Below are 20,414 nucleotides of genomic sequence, written 5' to 3' on the forward strand. Positions count from 1 at the left end.
GTTCAATGTGTACATGGATGCAGTGGTGAGAGATAAATGTGAGGGTACTGGGCAGGGGATTGGAGATAAATAAAGAAAATGGAGAAAAGTGGGGGATAAGCCAGTTGTTGTTTGCAAACTACACTGCACTTATAGCAGTCAGGGAGAATATTAAGGTAGTTAATAAACAGAGTAGACAATGTAATAATACACTAATCACAGAACCAACACGATGAAATGGGAAGACACACCAGCCAGTTTGACTAAGGAGCCAATGTAACAGATTCCCTACAGGGAAGAGTGATGAAGATGTATCAGCATTCCAACTGGCTGTAGGCAATCCAGAATTAAGGGACGAGTCATATGGGAATGGAAGACATTAACATAACTTCTGAAAAGCAAACTTAATGAATCAACAAAAAATTTCAGATGTACACTGGAGAATTCTTGAAGAACCAACACAAACAGGCATCTGTCATTGGGCTCCTAATGGGATAAAAAAAATTAAGAAAAGATGTTTAACCAAAATGTGTTTCTGCAAAAATGGAAAGAAATAATACTTGTACATAGGAAATATGGAGGAAAGGAAAAAAAAAATTAGATCAAGGAAAGATTACAAGAGGTTCAGGAATGAATATATAGAATCAAGAAGGAAGACATTTTTTTTAGAAAAATATAAGTGGCAACTATAAAGACAAACCAAAATTATTTTACTGATTCACTAATTAAAGCTCAAGGTAGGAATCAGTAAATTGTAAGTGGGCGGAACACTGATGATGGCAAAAGTACAAGCAGAATTATTAAACAACTCCCAGTTAATGTTTACCAATGAAAATTACTTAGAGGGAAATGAGAGAATTTTTAGATGTATATGAGTGTGAGTGAATGTCAAGGTACAAACAGTGCAATTTTTTTTGGATCTATACGAGTGTTTGTGTGTGTGTTGTATGACATAAACATCGATGTACAAGCGGTGCAAAAAACACAACAAGCACTAGATGTGAGGAAAACATCAGGGCCTGATGGAATTTCAAAGTGGACATTCAAAGAGGTTTGGGAATAACTTGTGGACAGGATGCATGAACTTTATTTTGTTCACTAATCAATCATTCCCTCGAGTTTCACCAAGTTGGAAACCCATAGCCCCACACTGGCTAGCAATGGTCCTCAGAACATCCCACAGAACTTTCTGGGTAAAGAAACTTTATAGACTGTTGTCTATGCTGTACCAGTGTGGGACTTTCTATGTCATTAACCAAAAGTTCTAGGGAGTGGAAAGTAGTTGCCAGGTGTCCGTCCTCCATGTGTGAAATAGTGCAAGAAATACAGCTAATGTTGATAAGACTGGTGTCAGCCCCTTGGGGCTGCATGTCCTGGCGGAGGTGATGGGGTTGACAGGTTAAAAGGACAACTTCACCACCATCTTCCAGGACCACCACATGCAGGTACCCGTTTTAGGTTCCTAAAGGATATGGGATAACCTAAGGTCAGAACTGACCATTGGAAACACAGTGACAGGACCCTATGATCATACCTTTTATCCTGTGTACTTTAACTAGGTTAATGAAACTAGGTAGGTGAATACACATACACACACATACACTCTCCAAAGCCAATTTACCCTTGGGTAGGTGATTAGTGGCCATGCCAAAGCATACATCCATTACATACATATCAAAACCCATTTATACACCCCTCCCACCTTAGCATCTTATAGATACAGGGTCATTTCTGTCCCCACCACACATATGGGCAATGCATCCCTGGTTAAAAAAACACGGACTTAGACCCACAAACATCTTACCCAATTCTTGCTGCTACTTAATACATACAAACTAACAGCAGTTGAGGCAACATGAACTACCTTACCTTATTGCTAGCAATCCCCTGTGCAAGGTAGGTGAGAAATTTGGTGGGGTGATGAGCGTATAGCTGCTGGAAGAGAGCCCCAACCACAGAAGCAGACACCAAAGTACCTGTTGCTCCACCACCAGGTGAAGTGTCTTTTTCCTGCTGAAAATTGTAAACAGAAAAATAACTCTTTTAAATTTATTCTTGGGAGATGGGTTGATGAAGGAGTATTAGGATGATTTGGACACATGGAAAGAATGAATGAAGAAAGACTAGTAAAAGAGGTATGGAAGACAGATGTGGAGGGAGTGAACATGAGTGGACGTCCAAGGATGAGATGGATGGATGGGGTAAAGGGGGCTTTGGGGAAGAGGAGAATGTCTGTTGAGGAAGGACGGGAGAGGACAGAAGACAGGGGTAAATGGAGAATGGTTGTATATGGATGATGTTGTGATGCATGAGGTGGAATGGGTGGGGGGCTGGGGGGTGAGGTAGTATGTGCGAGCAAAATTTGACGCAGCCCGAAGGGATTTCTCCCCGTCTTTTTTTCTGCATGGGGGGAAGGAGAGGGGGGTCGCCAATTTAATGAAGCAGTCTTGCTGTGGATGTGCTGTGCCTTGCAACACTGCCTCCGACCCAGGGCAGTGGAAAAGGTGGAGGGATGACCGTCATCCAGGAGGTGGACAAGAGGGAGGGTGGAGGGGAGTGGAGTGAAATTAGGGATGGAATGAGTGGGAATGATTTTATGGCTTTTTCTTTTTGGCTACCTCCCTTGTAAGGGGGAAAAATGTATATATGTATGTAAATGGAAATAATGAAAGTGAATAATGTTTAAAGAAGAAAGGTGTACACAAATATTAGTACGTATAGGCCAGGGTTTCCATCTAGCCTTCCCTGACACCCTCTGCCTCCTAACTCCTCCATCTATAGGTACATTTATTCTAGCAATCAGATTCCCCAGCACTGCATTATTCCTCCCAAAACTCTACACACATTTACACAAATCCAAAAAGCCTCTTCTTCACTTTCTCACTACCAGGTCTGTATGCACTTACAAAAACCCATATATCCCATCCAACCTTCACGTTTGTTGACATTATCCTTGGAGACACTTTCTTCCACTCTACCATGAACTTACCTATCTCCTCACCAGCAGTGCCATGCCTTCCTTACCTTGCCTCACCACTCATGTCATCTACCCTAAAGTCCCAAACTCAAACTCACCCCTTTCAATTAGTCTAGTTCACTGCTAAATACATTCTTCATCTTTCTTCTCACACTGCAATTCTCTTCACTTTTCCACTCATGACATCCATACACATTCAATGACCCAATTAGTAAGGTTACAGTTGGAGTCATCCTCCCAGACCCTCTCATGCCTTGACATTTATAAAAAAGAAAAATACTAATCCCTAGTCTCACCACTCCATCCTGCTCTGTTACCTACAACACACGTCAACACAGTAGTAGCATTACACACCCACCCCACCCCAACCACAACCACAGGGTGATCAGGAAGAAGTAGGGTCGTAGAAATGGTAAAACAACTAAGATGGAAGAGGGGCAACAAATGCATGATGGGTGAAAGGTAGATGTATACCCCAACTCAGCAAACCCCCCCATTTTAGAAGAATGGGACTCCTTGCATATACATACATACATATGTATGTATATATATATATGTATGTATATATTCCCCCATCCATGGGGTGGGGGGATGGGGGTGAGGTAGTATGTGTGAGAAAAATTTTGATGCAGCCCAAAGGGACATGGATGGGGGGGTCACCGATTTAATGAAGCGGCCTTGCTATGGATGTGCTGTGTCTTGCGACACTGCTTCTGACCCAGGGCAGTGAACAAGATGCAGGGATGACCCGTCATCCAGGAGGAGCCAAGATAAGAGGGAGGAGTAGAGGGTGGAGGGGAGTGGAATGTATTAGGGATGGAATGGGTGGGAATGGTTTTTATGCCTTTGTTTTTTGGCTACCTCCCTTGTAAGGGGGGAAAAAGCCTTTGGTACATGTATATATGTATATATATACACACATGCACATATCAAGGATTCTCAACATTTCCTCCATCATTAACCCCTTTGGCTTGATGTATTTCTACATTTACCCCTTTACTTCCATACAAAAAATCTATAGCCATCATAGAGGGCCAAAAAAGGATTGACTGACACTCCCCCTTCCTCCCCCTCCTCTCTCTCCCTTGACATGCACACAAACACACACTTCTGGAAGAAAATAATATACCAAATCCAAAACAATTTGGCTTTAGACACGGAAGACCATGTGCCATTAACCTGATTTGCTTTTACTCGAGGCTAATAGAAATAATGCAAGAAAGGGATGGATGGGCTGATTGTGCTTTCCTAGATTTATAAAAAAGCATTTGATAAAGTACCACACAAAAAGCTACTAAGAAAAATCAAAATAATAGGTGGTGTTCAAGGAAAGTTATTGGAATGGATGAAAGATTTCTTGAATGGGAGAAAAATGAGCATGATGCTGAGTGACAAAAACTCAACCTGGGAAGAAATAATAAGTGGAGTCCCACAAGGTTCTGTATTGGCTCCAATTATGTTTACCATATATATAAATGACATGGATGAAGGTGTGGAATATTATATGAACTTCTTTGCAGGTGATGCAAAACTACTAATGAAAGTAAGTAGAGGAAGACTGTGGATCACTACTAAAGTCTGGGAATAGAGTAAAAAATGGGAAGCAAACTTGAACATGAAGAAATATAGTATAATGGAGTTTGGGAAAATACTTGGCATAGTTATGCCATTATATGTTGAAAACCTGGCTAATATAATTTCCATATTGTATCAAAAGGCTCTTGAATTAAAATTATCTAGTCTAAGGAAAAGCAGATAAAAGATAAAAATTTTCATAAACAAACCATGTGCATACCTTGGTGCTACTGTTATTATTATTATTTGTTGTGCTATTAGTGGAAGAAACACGTTGAGAATCTGCAGATAAACCAGATAACTCCAACTGACTTATAGCTGTACGGTACAAGTGTCGCTCAGCCTCTCCTCCAAACAGACGCACCACCTGCAGAAAAATTTGTAACTATATTATATAGCCAGATTAAATATATGCACATTACCTAATAAGTGTAAAAGTTCATTTCAGTAAATACTATACTTCCCCAGTACCATTCTCAAAATTACAGCTGTATACCTAAAAGCATGAACATATATGCATGTACTGGAACTGTGGGACCAATTATAGGTACATTAAATTGGTGGGCTCACAAGACATACTAGAGAGAGTACCTCCCAATAGCTTATCATCAAAACCTATTACCATACTCACCTCGTTTGGAGGTGAAACATTGGTAATCAAGTCTCTAGACCAAGCACACATTCTCCCTAAGTCAACTACTTTCCTCTACTTTTTCAAATATGGTCACATGGTAACTACTGACTATTCTTCTCCTCCTCCTCCTCCTCTTGCTAGCCAAAGTCATAGAAACTGACCCACACTAAACATACACAGACTAGAGCCCAAAGTTTCTTTTCAAAAGAGACCTACAGAAGGGCTCATCCGCCACTGCTGGAAGGGAGAAGGGGGGAGGGTGAGAGTAAAGGTGAGAAGGGAGGAAGGGAGGAGGAAAGAAGAGGTAAGAAAGGAGACTTGAGGAGCAAGAAAGGGGGGAAGGAAGGAGGAAGGAGAGGGAAGGAGGGAGGAAGGAGGGAGGAAGGAGGGAGGAAGGAGGGAGGAAGGAGGGAAGAAGGAAAACAAGGGAGGATGGCAAATGAGGGAGAATGGAAGAAGAGGGAAAATGAGGAATAAGGAAGGAGGTAGAAGGGAATGGGTAAAAATAGGTGGGAGGGGATAGGTGGGAGGGAATATGAGGGATGGGGGTAAGAGGGCAGAGCTAAGAGTGTAGGGAGGGAGGAGCAAGGCATATTTAATTACCCGATCAACATAAATGTTATTACACAAGTTACACAAGATGAATTATACACAAGCCTGGCTATGAAAGGCATCTTTTTGGGAAACATATGCAACTTTGTTGCTACAAATCTACCATCTTTTATAACATTCTGGAAGAAATCCGACGACTGGAACAATACTATTGTATTTACTTGCAAAAAATATAAATATCAACATATCTTCAAAACAGGTCATTTTAGTTTGTTACAAAGTCAAAGGTTTCAATCAATCCAGATTCCCTGGTCTCTTGCAGAAGACCCACAGGCTTCGGGTAATTGGCAACAGCCTCTGAGCAGGTCCACAAGTCCTTCAGCAAAGAACGAAGCTGTTGTTTCATGATTATTTTTGTGGGACATCATAATATGAGATGTTCAGTGTCTTCTGTGTGGCGGTTGCATCTGAGGCAGTTAGAATCTATGGCCAGGCCTAATCTCTATTGGTATAGTTTCAATGCAATACTTTATGGAGTCCTGGGTGCAATCATGCCAGTATGTTCTTACGAGTTTTTTTTCTACGAGACTTATGTCTTTGGTGAAATATGGAGTTCGGTGATCTAACTTGAAGGGCTTGTTTAGTGAACGAAGAATGTGGTTTTGTGTGATACGAGTGGTAGGTGGTTTTGTGTGATACGAGTGGTAGGTTGTTATGTTTGAGGAGTATGTTGCTGTCGTAGATATTTTCTTGCATTCTGTTGGTGGTAAAGCGAGTCCTCCTCATATGGTGATTCTTTATCCAGTAAATTCACAGTTACGGCATTTGGTAATTACTACCCCCAATTCTATTTACGGTAAGAAAAATTCACAGATATGGTATCAACTCGTGTTTTGTTTACACCATACCGTAGAAACACGCTGTGCGGCCACCACAACAATCAGTCTCTTCCCGCATTTGGTATACGGTAATTTCAATTTGCGGTAAGGGTTTCAGGAATACCTATGTACCATATAACGAGGACTTTCTGTACTTATGAAATATAGCATGATAGATGTGTGGTGTTCAGGTGTTCTATCAGAGAATTGTATACTGGTCAAGTTCATGTGGTGTTCTATTGGAAGGATTTTGGTTTTCGTATACAACTGTCCAATTGGGACAGTTTTGTTGTCTCCTATTATTTCTCTCCATGTCCCATTCTTTAAAGTTCTACGTGTTTATGTCTGTCTTAACTTGGCATAGCCAAGGGTGGTTCTCATGAATTGCTAATAGATAGTTATTACAATTTCTTTCTGTTGTCCAGTCACTACTTGTAGGTTAGTTTTCTTTTTTACTTTTCATGTCAGATCCATGATTTGAAGGGCTGAAATTCACATGAGTATCCAACATCAGACCTAGAATTTTAGCATTGTTTTCCACTGGCAGGCACCAGCCACTTCAATCTACTACAGGGTATTTTGTTTATTCACAGTTGTCTGGTGTAAGCAGTCACTGTTGATTTCTTGGGTGAGCCATCACAGGTTGTCCGATCCCATTTACAATGCCACTTTCCTTAAGGTAATTCCCAAAAGACCCACAGGCCATGTGACCTGATCCTTCTTGGTTCACTTATGTCTGCTGAAGAGGGCCTCAGACAGGAGAACTTGATCACTCACTTCATATGTCAATATTCTTCTCAGAATATTAATTACTTTTATCCCTACCACATATTAGCTGTGTATTTTCCTAGTTTTATTATATGGGAAGGGGAGCTATGCTCGTGGTGACCCGTCTATATATCTCACATTTAGTTTGTTCTTAAATTCTTGTATGGTGTTTGCACACACTATTGTTTTGTCCAATTTATTCCAGACATCCACCACTGTGTGGAAAACTTTTTATTTCAGATCTCTTCTATAACTATCCTCTTTGAGTTTCTTTTCATGTCTCCTTGTTTTTCTTCTATCCCACTTTAATAAGTAAGTCTTCTCTGTCAAGGACTTTCATGCCTTTAATTATTCTGTAAATGGCCAATAGATCACTCTTTCTTCTCTTTGTTCCAGGGTTAGTAGTTCCAGTTTAGACAATCTTTGCTCATATGTGTGTGTGTGTGTATTTACCTAGTTGTATTTTTCAGGTAGGGGAGCTACGCTTGTGGTATCCTGCCTTTGTATCTTGCAGTGTCTAGTTTGCTCTTAAATTTGTGAATGGTTTTTGCACACACTACTGTTTTGTTGAATTTGTTCCAAGTGTCCACTACTCTGTTCTTCAGATCTCTTCTATTACTATCTTTTTTGAGTTTCTTTCCCTGTTTTCTTGTGTTTCTCTTGTCCCAATTTAACAAGTCCTCTCTATCCAGTATTTCTGTGCCCTTTGTGATTCTAGAGATGGTGTGTGTGTATTTACCTAGTATTTACCTAGTTGTATTTTACGGGAAGGGGAGCTATGCTCATGGTGTCCCGTTTTCGTATCTCATTTTATCTAAACTATTTTTAAATTCATGTATTGTTTTTGCACACACCACTTTCTCATCTAACTTGTTCCAACTGTCTATTACTCTGTGAGGAAAGCTGTTCTTTTTCACATCTCTTCTATAGCTGTCTTTTTTTATTTTCTTTCCATGTCCTCTTGTATTTCTGTCATCCCATTTTATCAGATTCTCTCCATCAGTAATTTCTATGCCTTTCATGATTCTGTAAATAGCTATCAAATCTCCTCTCTCTCTCTTCTTTGCTCTAGTGTCTGTAGTTCAAGTTTTGCTAGTCTCTCTTCATATGATAGTTTTGAGTGTGTTGGTGCCAATTTTGTAATTGCTCTTTGTATTCTTTCAAGTTTTTTTTATGCATTTTTTTGCACTTGGTGACCATATCGTTGCTGCATATTCCAATCTTGGTCTTATCAGAGTGATTAGAATTTTCTTCACCATTTCTTCATCCAGGTATGTAAATGCCACTTTGATTGTTCTTATTAAATTATAGGTTTCTCCAAAAATATTATATGTTTTTCAGGTGACATATTATTCATAATAATGACTCCCAGGTCCTTCTCATTTTCTACTTTTTTTATTCCTTCTTCTCCCAATTTATATGATCCTGTTACTCTGTTTTTACTTTTTCCAAATTCCATTATACTACACTTTTTTGTATTGAACTCCATTTCCCACTTCCTACTCCATTCCTGTACTATATTTAGATATCTTTGTAGTGATTCACAATCTTCTTCCGTGTTCACTTTTTTCAATAGTTTTGCATCATCTGCAAAAAAGCTCATATAGCTTTCAATTCCTTCATCCATATCATTAATATATATAGCAAACATTATTGGGACCAGAACTGTTCCTTGTGGAACACCGCTTATTACTTCATCCCATTTTGAGTATTGATCTCTTATCACTACTCTCATTTTTCTTTCTTGCAAAAAGTCTTCCATCCAATTTAGCAGTTTGCCCTGTATTCCTCCTTCAGTTTCTAATTTCTTAAGCAACTTCTTATGTGGTACTTTGTCAAAAGCTTTCTTTAGGTCTAGAAATGCACAATCAGCCCATCTCTTTCTTGTATTATATCTATTAGTCTTGAATAGAAACATATTAAATTGGTGACGCATGATCGTCCTTGTCTGAATCCAAATTGCCTTGGATTGAGCACATTGTTTTTTTTCTAAATATTTTACCCATCTATTTTTGACAATTCTTTCACAAATTTTTGCTATTGCACTTGTTAGAGAGACTGGCCTATAGTTATTAGGGTCTTCTTTATTTCCTCCTTTATATATAGGTACTATATTTGCTTTTTTCCAATCTTCTGGAACTTTACCTTCTTTCAAGGAGCTGTTTATTATGCTATGTATTATGTCTGCTAGTTCATTCCTGCATTCTTTCAAAATCCAGTTTGCTATTTCATCTGGTCCATGCAATTTTCTGACATCAAGATTACTCAAGTGGTTCAATATTTCATTCTTTGTTACTTCTATTTCTTTCATAGGGGGGACTTTCTCTTTCCATTCGATCTCTTCAGGTTGTATGTTCTCCCTTGTAAACACCAATTTAAAATGTTTGTTCATAATTTCTGCCATTTCAATTTCCTCTGTGTATTCAACTCCTTGTCTTAATTTCTCCAAATCTTGTTTGTTTTTCAGTTTGTTGTTTACAAATCTGTAGAATAGTTTTGGTTGATCTTTACATTTTTCTATGACATCTTTTTCATATTTTCTCTTTTCCTCTCTGCACGCTTGTACATATTCATTTCTATAACAAGTATATATTTTCTGGTCTTCTGTTTTTCTTCCATTTGGTCCAAGCTTTGTCTCTTTTGTCTTCTATCTCCCTACAACTTTTGTTGTACCAGCATTTTACATATTCTTTTTCTTGTTTTTGTCTTGGGACATACTTTTCTACTCCTTTTTTATAGATTTTTGTCAAAATATTCCATTTCTCTTCTACTGTTGTATCTTCTGTGTATTCTTTCCCAGTTTTCATTTTGGAAGAATTCTCTTATTTTATCAAAATTTGTTTTTTCATACATCAATCTTCCTTTTCTATATTGTTCATTTCTTTTCATGTATTTTTTCTCATTTAGTTCTAGTTCTATCAATATGTGGTCACTTTTGCTTATTGGTGCCTGGTATTCTATCTTTTCCACTATTTTAGGTTCTGATGTGATTATTAGGTCTAGTCTCGATGGTTCTTCTTCATTTCTATACCTAGTGTTCTCTTGGATCCATTGTGTCATTGTGTGGTCAATAATCATCTCAAGTAGAACACTTCCCCATGAGTCTTCTCCACTCTTTACGTTATCTCTTCCCAGCATATTTCTTTGCAATTATAGTTGCCCATCATAACTATTCTTCCTCCATTATCTCATTTAGTGTTACTCTTGTGTCTTCTAACATGCTTTTATGTTCATTCTCTTCCAATGAGGCTGTTTTTGGGGGCACGTAGTTTATTACAAACTTTCTGCTCTTCTTATCTCTATCTTCTACTTCTATCATTATCATCTCTACTCTATTGTTCCCATATGTGACTCTCTTCACGTTTATATCCTTCTTAGTCAGGAACATAACTCCACCCCCTTGTTTTATCTTTCTGTTTCTAATCCAATAATTATATGCATTGTGTCCTATGCTGTTGGGTGGTAGTGGGCCTTTTAATTTTGTCTCAACAATTCCCATTATGTCCGGATCTTTTTCTTTCAGTTATTTGTTCAGTTCATTCAGTCCTGTTATTAATCCATCTATATTTGTGTAGGATACTCTTAACTTTGTTATTTCCATTGTATTCTGTTTCTTTTGTGTTTCTCTCTTTTATGTTCCATTTCTTCAATTTCATATTCACTACTCTCCAGTAGAATTCTTGTTTTTCTGTCTCCGTTCTGGTCTCATTTTTTTTCTTAGCTTCATGTCTATTCCTTATTTCCTCCTCTCTTTCCTCTTTATTCATTTCCCGTTTTATCCATACCTTTCTATATTGTTCACTTGTTGCTAGTTTCCCTGTTTTGGATAAGATATTCTCAGCCGTAGTTTGTGACCTGAATTTAATCTTAATTGGTCTGGTCTTGTCTGTACTATATTTCCCGAGTCTGAATTTCTCTTCAATTTGTTTCATTATTTCTGGTTCATCTTCCTGAACTAATTCTAGTAAATTTCTTACTTTTTCATTTTCCTCTTTGATTCTTGTGGTTCTATCTGGGTTGTTTCTCTTCCATTCCTAATATAATTATACATTTCTTTCTGTCTGCTAAGTCTCTTACTATATTCTCCTTCTGTCTCATCACTTTAATAACTGAGTCTTCAGTTTGTTCATTCACTTGCTGTCTGATTATGTAAGTGAATGAAACTTTGCTATTTTCTTGGATTTTTTCCAGCCCTCCTTGTTCTCCTTATTATTCTCCTTTAACCCCTTCCATACGGTGTCGCACACGTAGGCGTCATGAGGAGCAAGTGGATTCGCGACGCTGCCATATCGGCGTCTTGATTATATTTATTGTAGTCGCCCCTGTGTTTTTACATTCTCCCAAATGCGCCCTGAATCCCATTCTCTGTGGTTTTCAAAATTCGCGGGTGAAAGAGAGATAGATCGATATAAGCGGCGACTATATTTTATGATGCGAATATTATTACGTGACGTCATACGGCTGGCATTGGCTGCTGCCCGCGAGATTTAAGTCCCGTACTGAAGTGGTTAAGACTTTATTCTCTTCTTTTACTTCTTTTAACTGTTTTTTTTTTTAATTCTTCAATTTCCTTAGTTAAGTTTTTCTTCGCCTTCTCTAGTTCTTCCAATTTTTCAACTCTCTGCACAATGTTGTTAACGTGACCGAACCTAAATTCCCAGTGCTCGATCATCTTATCGAGTTTCTCTTCTAGTCTTATTAATCGGGGGGGGGGGGGGGGTTGTTCTGTCCCCCCCCCCACCCTCTTTAAATCCCTGGAAAATATTCTCATCATCTTCTACTGTATTGCTCTTATCTATACTTCTAATCTTTACATTTTTGTTAGACATTTCGTCATCGCTAAATTGGTCCGGGCCTCGTTTGTTTAGATTTCGTCTGCCTGCCTGGGCCATGTCCTCACCTTCCTCATTTCCTTCCATTTCCCTCAGTAATCCCTCCCCTTCTCCTTTTTCCTTACTTTCCCTACACCACGAGCAATTTCCCCCCACCCTGTAAATACAATAGGTACTTCCTTTGCTTTGGGATCCACGAAATTTCACTTTTTCTTCAGAACGTCTTCTAAGCCGTCCGTTCGTTGAAGTGTGTGTGTGTGTGTGTATTTACCTACTTAGTTGTATTATATGGGAAGAGGAGCTATGCTTGTAGACCCGTCCTTGTATTTCACAATATCTAGTTCATTCTTAGATTCTTGTTTGGTGTTTGCACACACTTGTTTCGTCCAATTTGTTCCAAATATCCACCACTCTGTACAATTTTTTTTTCCCCAGATCTCTTCTATAACTATCCTTTTTGAGTTTCTTTTCATGTCCCTTGTGTGTTTACCTAGTTGTATTATACTGGAAGGGTGCTATGTTTGTAGTGACCTGTCTTTGTATCTTTCAGCATCTAGTTCATTCTTAAATTCTTGTATAGTTTTTGCACACATTGTTGCCTCATCCAATTTGTTCCAGACATCCACCACTCATTTGGAAAACTTTTTCAGGCCTCTTCCATAACTATCCTCGAGTTTCTTTTCATGTCCTCTTGTTTTTCCTTTTATCCCACTTTAATAAATCTTCTGTGTATTTACCTAGTTGTATTTTAAGGGACGGGGAGCTATGCTCATGGTGTCCCATCATATCTCATTTTATCAAGACTGTTTTTAAATTTGTGTATCATTTTTTGCACACACCACATATTCATCTAACTTGTTCCAAACGTCTATTATCCTATGGGGAAAGCTGTTCTTTTTCAGGTCTCTTCTATAATTGTCTTTTTGATTTTCATTCCGTGTCCTCTTCTATCTCTACTATCCCATTTTATTAGATCATCTCTATCAATAATTTCCATGCCTTTCATGATTCTATAGTTATCAAGTCTCCTCTCTCTCTTCTTTGCTCTAATGTCTAGCTCAAGTTTTGCCAGTCTCTCTTCATATGATAGTTCTGAGTGTGTTGGTGCAAATTTTATAATTGCTCTTTGTATTCTTTCAAGTTTTGTTATACATTTTTTTGTACTTGGTGACCACATCGTCGCTGCATACTCCAATCTTGGTCTTATCAAAGGGACTAGTATTTTCTTCATTTCTTTGTCCAGGTATGTAAATGCCACTTTGATTGTTCTTATCAAATTATAAGTTTCTCCAATTTTTTTTTTTTTTTTATGTTTCTCAGAGGACATTTTGTTCATAATAATGACTCCCAGGTCCTTCTCATTTTTCACTTTTTTAATTTCTTCCTCTCCCAATTTGTATGATCCCACTATTCTTTTTTTGCTTCTTCCAAATTCCATTATACTACATTTCTTAATATTGAATTCCATCTCCTACTTCCTACTCCATTCCAATACTTTATTGGGATCACACTGCAGCAACTTACAATCTTCTTGTGTTCACTTTTTTCAACAGTTCTTCCAGCCACTTACCTCTTTTTCTATGGACTCTTTATTCTCTTTATTATTCCTCTTTCATTCCTCATTCTCATCCTTTACTTAACTGTCTTTTTAATTCTTCTATTTCTTTAGTTAGGTTTTGATTTTCCTTCTTTAGTTCTTCCAGTTTATCAACTCTTAGTGTAACTAGTGCAAGTTAGCTAAACCTAACCTCCCATGCTTCGTATATTTTTGTTAGTTTTTCCTCTAGACTTACTAGTTGGGGTAGGTTGTCATCTCCTCCCTCATTAAATCCATAGAAGTAATTATCTCCCCTTTCTATTGAGCTGCTCTTTTCTATATTCCTACTCTTAATACCTTTGCTTACTTGTTCGACTTCGTCTGTACATCTTTTCTTTACACTCCTTCTGTCGTCCAAGGCCCATTCCTCACCTTCATCATTTTCTTCCATTTTCCTCAGTAATGCCTCCCCTTCTCCTTTTTCTTCACCTTCCCACTACACCACAAGCTTTCACCTTCCCTAGTAATACAACACAGATACTCCCTCATCGCTGAAATCCACGATAATTGCATTTTTTCTCCAGAGTTCCAATCTTTGCCGTCAATCTGATGTGTGTGTCTGTATTTACCTAGTTCTATTTTACAGGAAGGGGAGCTATGCTCGTGGTGTCCTGTCTCCATATCTCTTTTTATCTAGACTGTTTATAAATTCGTGTATCATTTTTGCACACGCCACATTCTCATCTAACCTGTTCCAAATGTCTATTATCCTGTGGGGAAAGCTGTTCTTTTTCAGGTCCCTTCTATAATTGTCTTGATTTTCTCTCCATGTCCTCTTGTATCTCTATCCCATTTTATTAGATCCTCTCTATTAATAACTTCTATGCCTTTTATGATTCTATAGTTATCAAGTCTCATTTCTCTCTTCTTTGCTCCTATGTCTGTTGCTCAAGTTTTGCCAGCCTCTCCTCATATGATAGTTCCGAGAGCATTGGTGGCAATTTCGTAATTGCTCTCTGTATTTCAAGTTTTGTTATACATTTTTTTTGTACTTGGTGACCACGTCATCACTACATACTCCAATTTTGGTCTTATCAAAGTGACTACTATTTTTTTCACCATTTCTTCGTCCATATAAATGCAACTTTTATTGATCTTATCAAATTATAAGTTTCTCCAAAAATTTTGTTTTTATGTTTCTTGGGGGACATATTATTCATAATAATGATGCCCAGGTCCTTCTCATTTTCCACCTTTTTAATTTCTTCCTCTCCCAATTTATGATCCCACTATTCTTTTTTTTGCTTCTTCCAAATTCCATTATACTACACTTCTTAATGTTGAACTCCATCTCCCACTTCCTACTCCATTCCCATACTTTATCGAGATCACTATACAGTGACTCACAATCTTCTTCAGAGTTCACTTTTTTTCAACATTTTTGCGTTGTCTGTGAAGAAGCTCATATAACTTTCAATTCCTTTATCCATATCATTAATATATATAGCAAACATTATTGGGGCCAAAACTGTTCCTTTTGGAACTCCACTAGTCACTTCATCCCAATTGGAATATTTGTCTCTTATCACAACTTTCATTTTCCTTTCACACAAGAAGTCTTCCATCCACTCCAGTAGTTTGCCCTGTATTCCTCCTGCAGTTTCTAATTTCTTTAGCAATTTTTTATGTGGCACCTTATTAAAAGCTTTTTTCAGGTCTAGAAAGGCACAATCAACCCATCCATCTCTTTCCTGTATTATATCTATTAGTCTTGAACAGAAATACATCAAGTTTGTGACACTTGATCTTCCTTGTCTAAATCTAAACTGCCTCGGATTTAGTACATGATTTTTTCCAAATGCTTCACCCATCTAATTTTGATAATTCTTTCACAAATTTTTGCTACCATACTTGTGAGACTGGTCTATAGTTTGTAGGGTCATCTTTTTCTCCCCCTTTATATATTGGTACTATATTTACTTTTCTCCAATCTTCTGGAACTTTTCCTTCTTTAAATGAACTGCTTAATAGACTGTATTTTGCCTGCATCCTCTCAAAATCCAGTTTGCCAATTCATCTGGTCCATGCAATTTTCTGACATCGCGATTACTCAAGTGATTCATTATTTGTTACTTCTATCTCTTTCATAGGGGGCTTTCCCCTCCCACTCGACATCTCTAAATTGTATGCTCTCCCTCGTAAACACTGATTTAAAATGCTTGTTCATAATTTCTGCCATTTCTATTTCCTCTTAGTATTTTATTCCTCCTTGTCATAGTTTCACTAATTCTTGTTTGTTTTTCAGTTTGTTGTTTCCAAATCTATGAAATAGTTTGGGTTGATCTTTACATTTTTCTATGACATCCTTTTCGTATTTTCTCTTTTCTTCTCTGCACACTTGTACATATGGATTTCTATAGTAAATATTTTTCTTTCTTTTTTCTTTCCTCCATTTCATCCAAGCTTTATCACTTTTATCTTTTAACTCTCTACATCTTTTGTTATACCAACATTTTACATATCCTTTTTCTTGTTTTTGTCCTGGAACATACTTTTCCACTCCTTTATAAATTTCTGTCAAAATTTTCAATTTCTCTTCTACTGTTGTTTCCTCTTTATATATCCTTTCCCAGTCTGCCTTTTTATTTTCTCATTTAAAAAATTCAAACATCATTCTTCCCCTTTCTATATTGTTCATTTTTTCACATGTATTTTTCTTCATTTAGTTATAATTCTACTAATATGTGATCATTTTTACTTATTGATGTCTTATATTCAATCTTGTCTTTCAGGTTCTGATGTGATTATTAGGTCTAGTCTCGATGGCTCTTCATTTCTATACTCTATATTCTCTTGTATCCATTGTGTCAATGTATGTTCTATAATCATATCAAGTAGTACATTTCCCTATAGGTCATCTCCACCATTCACTGTTATCTCTTCCCAGCAGATTTCTTTACAATTAAAGTCACCTATTATAACTATTCTTCCTCCATCTTCCATTATCTTAGTGTTATCCTTGTGTCTTCCAACATATTTCTGTGTTTCTCTCTCTTCCCACAAAGCCGTTTTAGGAGGCACATATTTTACCACAAACCTCCTGCTGTTCTTGTCGCTGTTCTCTATTTCCATCATAATCATTTCCACTCTATTCTTCCCATATATAACATTCCTCACATTTATATCCTTCTTAGTCAGGAATGTAACTCCACTCCCTTGTTTCACTTCTGTTTCTAATCCAAAAATTATACACACCATGTCCTACAGTGTTGGGAGGTATTGGAACTTTCAATTCCCATATAGGTTCTGTTTCCTTCAGGTAATCATTCAGTTCATTCAAGCCTGTTACTAAGCCATCTATATTTGTAAGACACTTTAAAATTTCTGTAACCCCCATCCTGTTTTCTGTTTCCCTTCCATTTTTCTCAGCTATGAACAATTTCCTCACTTTCATATTCACTACTCTCCAATAGAATTTCTCTTTGACTATGTTCTGTTCTCAATTTTTTTAGCTTCTATTCTTTTTGCTCTCTTCCTCTCTTTATTCATCTCTTTTATCCATGCCTGTTTATACTGACCACTTTTTGCTAGTTTCCCTGTTTTTAATAAGACATTCTCTGCTGTCCTTTGTGACCTGAATTTAATCTTAATTAGTCTGGTCTTGTCCATATTGTATTTTCCCAATTTATATATTCAATTTCTTTCCCTATTTCTTGTTCTTCTTGAACTATTTTTAATACCTTGTTTATTTTTTATTTCTCCTTTACTCTTGTAGTCCTATTCGGATTATGCTTGTCTTCCATTCCTAATATAATTATACATTTCTTTTTATCTGCTCTCTTACTATATTTTCCTTCTCTCTCATCACTTTCATAACCGTGTCCTTAGTTTGTTCCTTCATCTGTTGTTTCACTATATCACTAAATTCAATTTTGTTATTCTTTTGGACTTTTTTCCAACCACTTACCTCTTCTGTTATGGACTCTTTAATTCCTCATTCTCATCCTTTACTTCTCGTAACTGTCTTTTTAATTCTATTTCTTTAGTTAGGTTTTGATTCTCCTTCTTTAGTTCTTCCAGTTTATCAACTCTTTGTGTAACTAGTGTTAGCAGATTAAACTTAACCTCCCATGCTTTGTTAATTTTTTTTTTTTTTTAGTTTCTCCTCTAGACTTACTAGTCCAGGGAGGTTGTCATCTCCTCCCTCATTAAATCCATGGAAGTAATTATCTCCTCTTTCCATTGAGCTGCTATTACCTATATTTCTACTTTTAATATCTCTGCTCACCTATTCAACCTTGTCTGTGTCATCTACACACCTTTTGTTGACACCCCTTCTGACGTCCAAGGACCATTCCTCCCCTTCCTCATTTTATTCCATTTTCCTTAAAAATGCCTCCCCTTCTCCCTTTTCTTCACCTGCCCACTACACCATGAGCTTTCCCCTTCCCTATTAATATAACACAGGTACTCCCTTGTCACTGAAATCCACGAATTTTGCATTTTTCCCGGAGTTACAATCTTCACCATCAATCCGACTCTGTGTGTGTATCTACATAGTTGTTGTTGCTGTTGTTCCCTAGACTGTCCAAGCAGTCCCATCTCCCCAAGGAATGCCATGGCCGAAACCGGGTTTTCCCATAAATCCTTTATGGAGTGTATGTTGTGTTGTTTGTGTGCGTGATTGTGTATAATGCAGTCTTCCATGATTTGTTGAATAGTATGGGGTGAAGCATTACATCCTGGGCATTTGTCCACAATACAGTCATCCAGTCTCTTCTGGTATCTACCTAGTTTGTGTACAGGGTTGGAGCAAAGCTCATGGAGTCCCATTTTTTTCTCAATTTAGGAATATACAAATTATGTATGTGTATTTACCTAGTTGTATTTTATGGGAAGAGAGCTATGCTTGTAGTGAACCTCTTTTATATCTTTCAGCATCCAGTTTGGTCTTAAATCCTTGTATAGTTTTTGCACTCACTGTTTCCTCATTCAATTTGTTCCAGAGAGCTACCACTATGTGTGGGAAGCCACTCTTTTTCTGGTCTCTTCTGTAACTATCCTTTTTAAAAAAAAAAAAATTCATGTCCTCTTGTTTTTCTTTTATCCCACTTTAGTAAATCATCTCTACCAAGGACTTGCATCACTTTCATAATTCTGTAGATGGTTAGTGTGTGTGTGTGTGTGTGTGTGTGTGTGTGTGTGTGTGTGTGTGTGTGTGTGTGTGTGTGTGTATTTACCTAGTTGTATTTACCTAGTTGTATTTTACGGGAAGGGGAGCTATGCTCGTGGGGTCCCGTCTTCATATCTCATTTTATCTAAACTAGTGTGTGTGTGTGTGTGTGCGTGTAAATGTAAGAACATGGTGATTCAACACTGGAATGCGTGGTATGACCTTGAGATGTTTTGTGATTATCATTATTCTTTTCTTATGAATTGCAAAATAATTTTGGAAATATGTTACATCAGAAATTGCTATGTGTCACCTGAAAAGAAGAATGCTGATCATGCTTCCTTGAGGGACACATTCTTATTAGGTATGTGGTAAGGATTGGGATGTTCTTATGTGTACTAAGAATGTACTATAGGTTAGGCAGGACAGAGGTGGACACAGCTCCCCAAAAATCATAAGAGGTTCCTCAATCCACAATCTCCTGGTAGTGTTGTTTGTTGGCAAATGCAGTGTGCTTTGTTGTTTTGGTTTGCACTGGGATGTTTGTAATGCTAAGACTAGTTTGGAATCCTGTTTGAAAATATGATTCTAGGCACCATGAGAATCAGAATGAGATGCACACAAGTTAAAGCAAAAAACTAATTTACTCAATGCTTGTACGGTTCCTTAGATCAAGGTAAATTACAAAAAAAAATTATGAAATACTGCTGACAAATAATTTCAAATTTCCGAACATAGTAGTATTATCACTATGTTTAGAGGCCATGCTGAACTAACACATGATACCGTTTGGCGGATTGGATGCTATGATTAGTTACAATACTGTGTAGCTACGCTTACAATTTTGGGAATAAATCATTGATTTTTGTAATTCTCATAAAACCAAATTACATATACAATAGTAGATGATACATTGGAACTTGTGATTGTATTCCATAAAGTAATTTCATATTACAATTTATTATATGTTAAAGGGAGCATCACAGTGTACTTTAGATATTAAACCTACATAGATGTTTATGCCATAATTACTCGTACATGCATTTCTCAAGACTAACTTTTCCATTTCATAATAGAAAATATATTTTTGACAGTTTATTCTAATTATGACCATGTGCTCATGTCAATTTAAGGGTTGTTATGTCTACAATATTGGCTACTAAGCATCATGGTATTGTTGTAGTGTTACATAAAAAAAATAATAATAATAATAATAAACACATATGTATATATGCACACACACGCACATATATATATATATATATATATATATATTCATTGCGCAAATGCAATAGTTTGATGACAGTGTAATACACTCCTACATTTATTATGTTAAGGAGTATCAACAAATTATTTTGTACCTGTCATTATTACTTTTTCATGCTATAAATCAATCAATCTGCCCCTGGTCTCTCTTGCACAAGACCTGTGGCCTCCAGTCAGCACCATAAATCACTTTGAGAAGCGATATTGTGTTGTTATCTGGACACTGCTGGTACGAGGCATCAT

The 20,414-nt window shown here is 37.2% G+C and overlaps 1 protein-coding gene across 5 annotated transcripts in view; it reads right to left on the reverse strand.

The window, feature by feature from the left end:
• Nucleotides 1-20,414, reverse strand: part of Not1 (CCR4-NOT transcription complex subunit 1) — a 112,672-nt gene that overhangs the window by 68,592 nt on the left and 23,666 nt on the right. For 4 of the 5 annotated variants that reach the window (XM_076209787.1, XM_076209789.1, XM_076209791.1 and 1 more), the window contains exons 2-3: nt 4,752-4,898; nt 1,849-1,992 (exon numbers count right to left, since the gene is read on the reverse strand). In XM_076209787.1, coding sequence (XP_076065902.1) covers nt 1,849-1,992; nt 4,752-4,898 — 291 coding nt within the window. The remainder of the gene's footprint in view (nt 1-1,848; nt 1,993-4,751; nt 4,899-20,414) is intronic. The other variant, XM_076209788.1, reaches the window with a different exon arrangement.

This window comes from Oratosquilla oratoria, chromosome 26 (genome assembly GCF_046742065.1).
Source record: "Oratosquilla oratoria isolate Oo_2021 chromosome 26, ASM4674206v1, whole genome shotgun sequence".
Lineage (NCBI taxonomy): Eukaryota > Metazoa > Arthropoda > Malacostraca > Stomatopoda > Squillidae > Oratosquilla > Oratosquilla oratoria.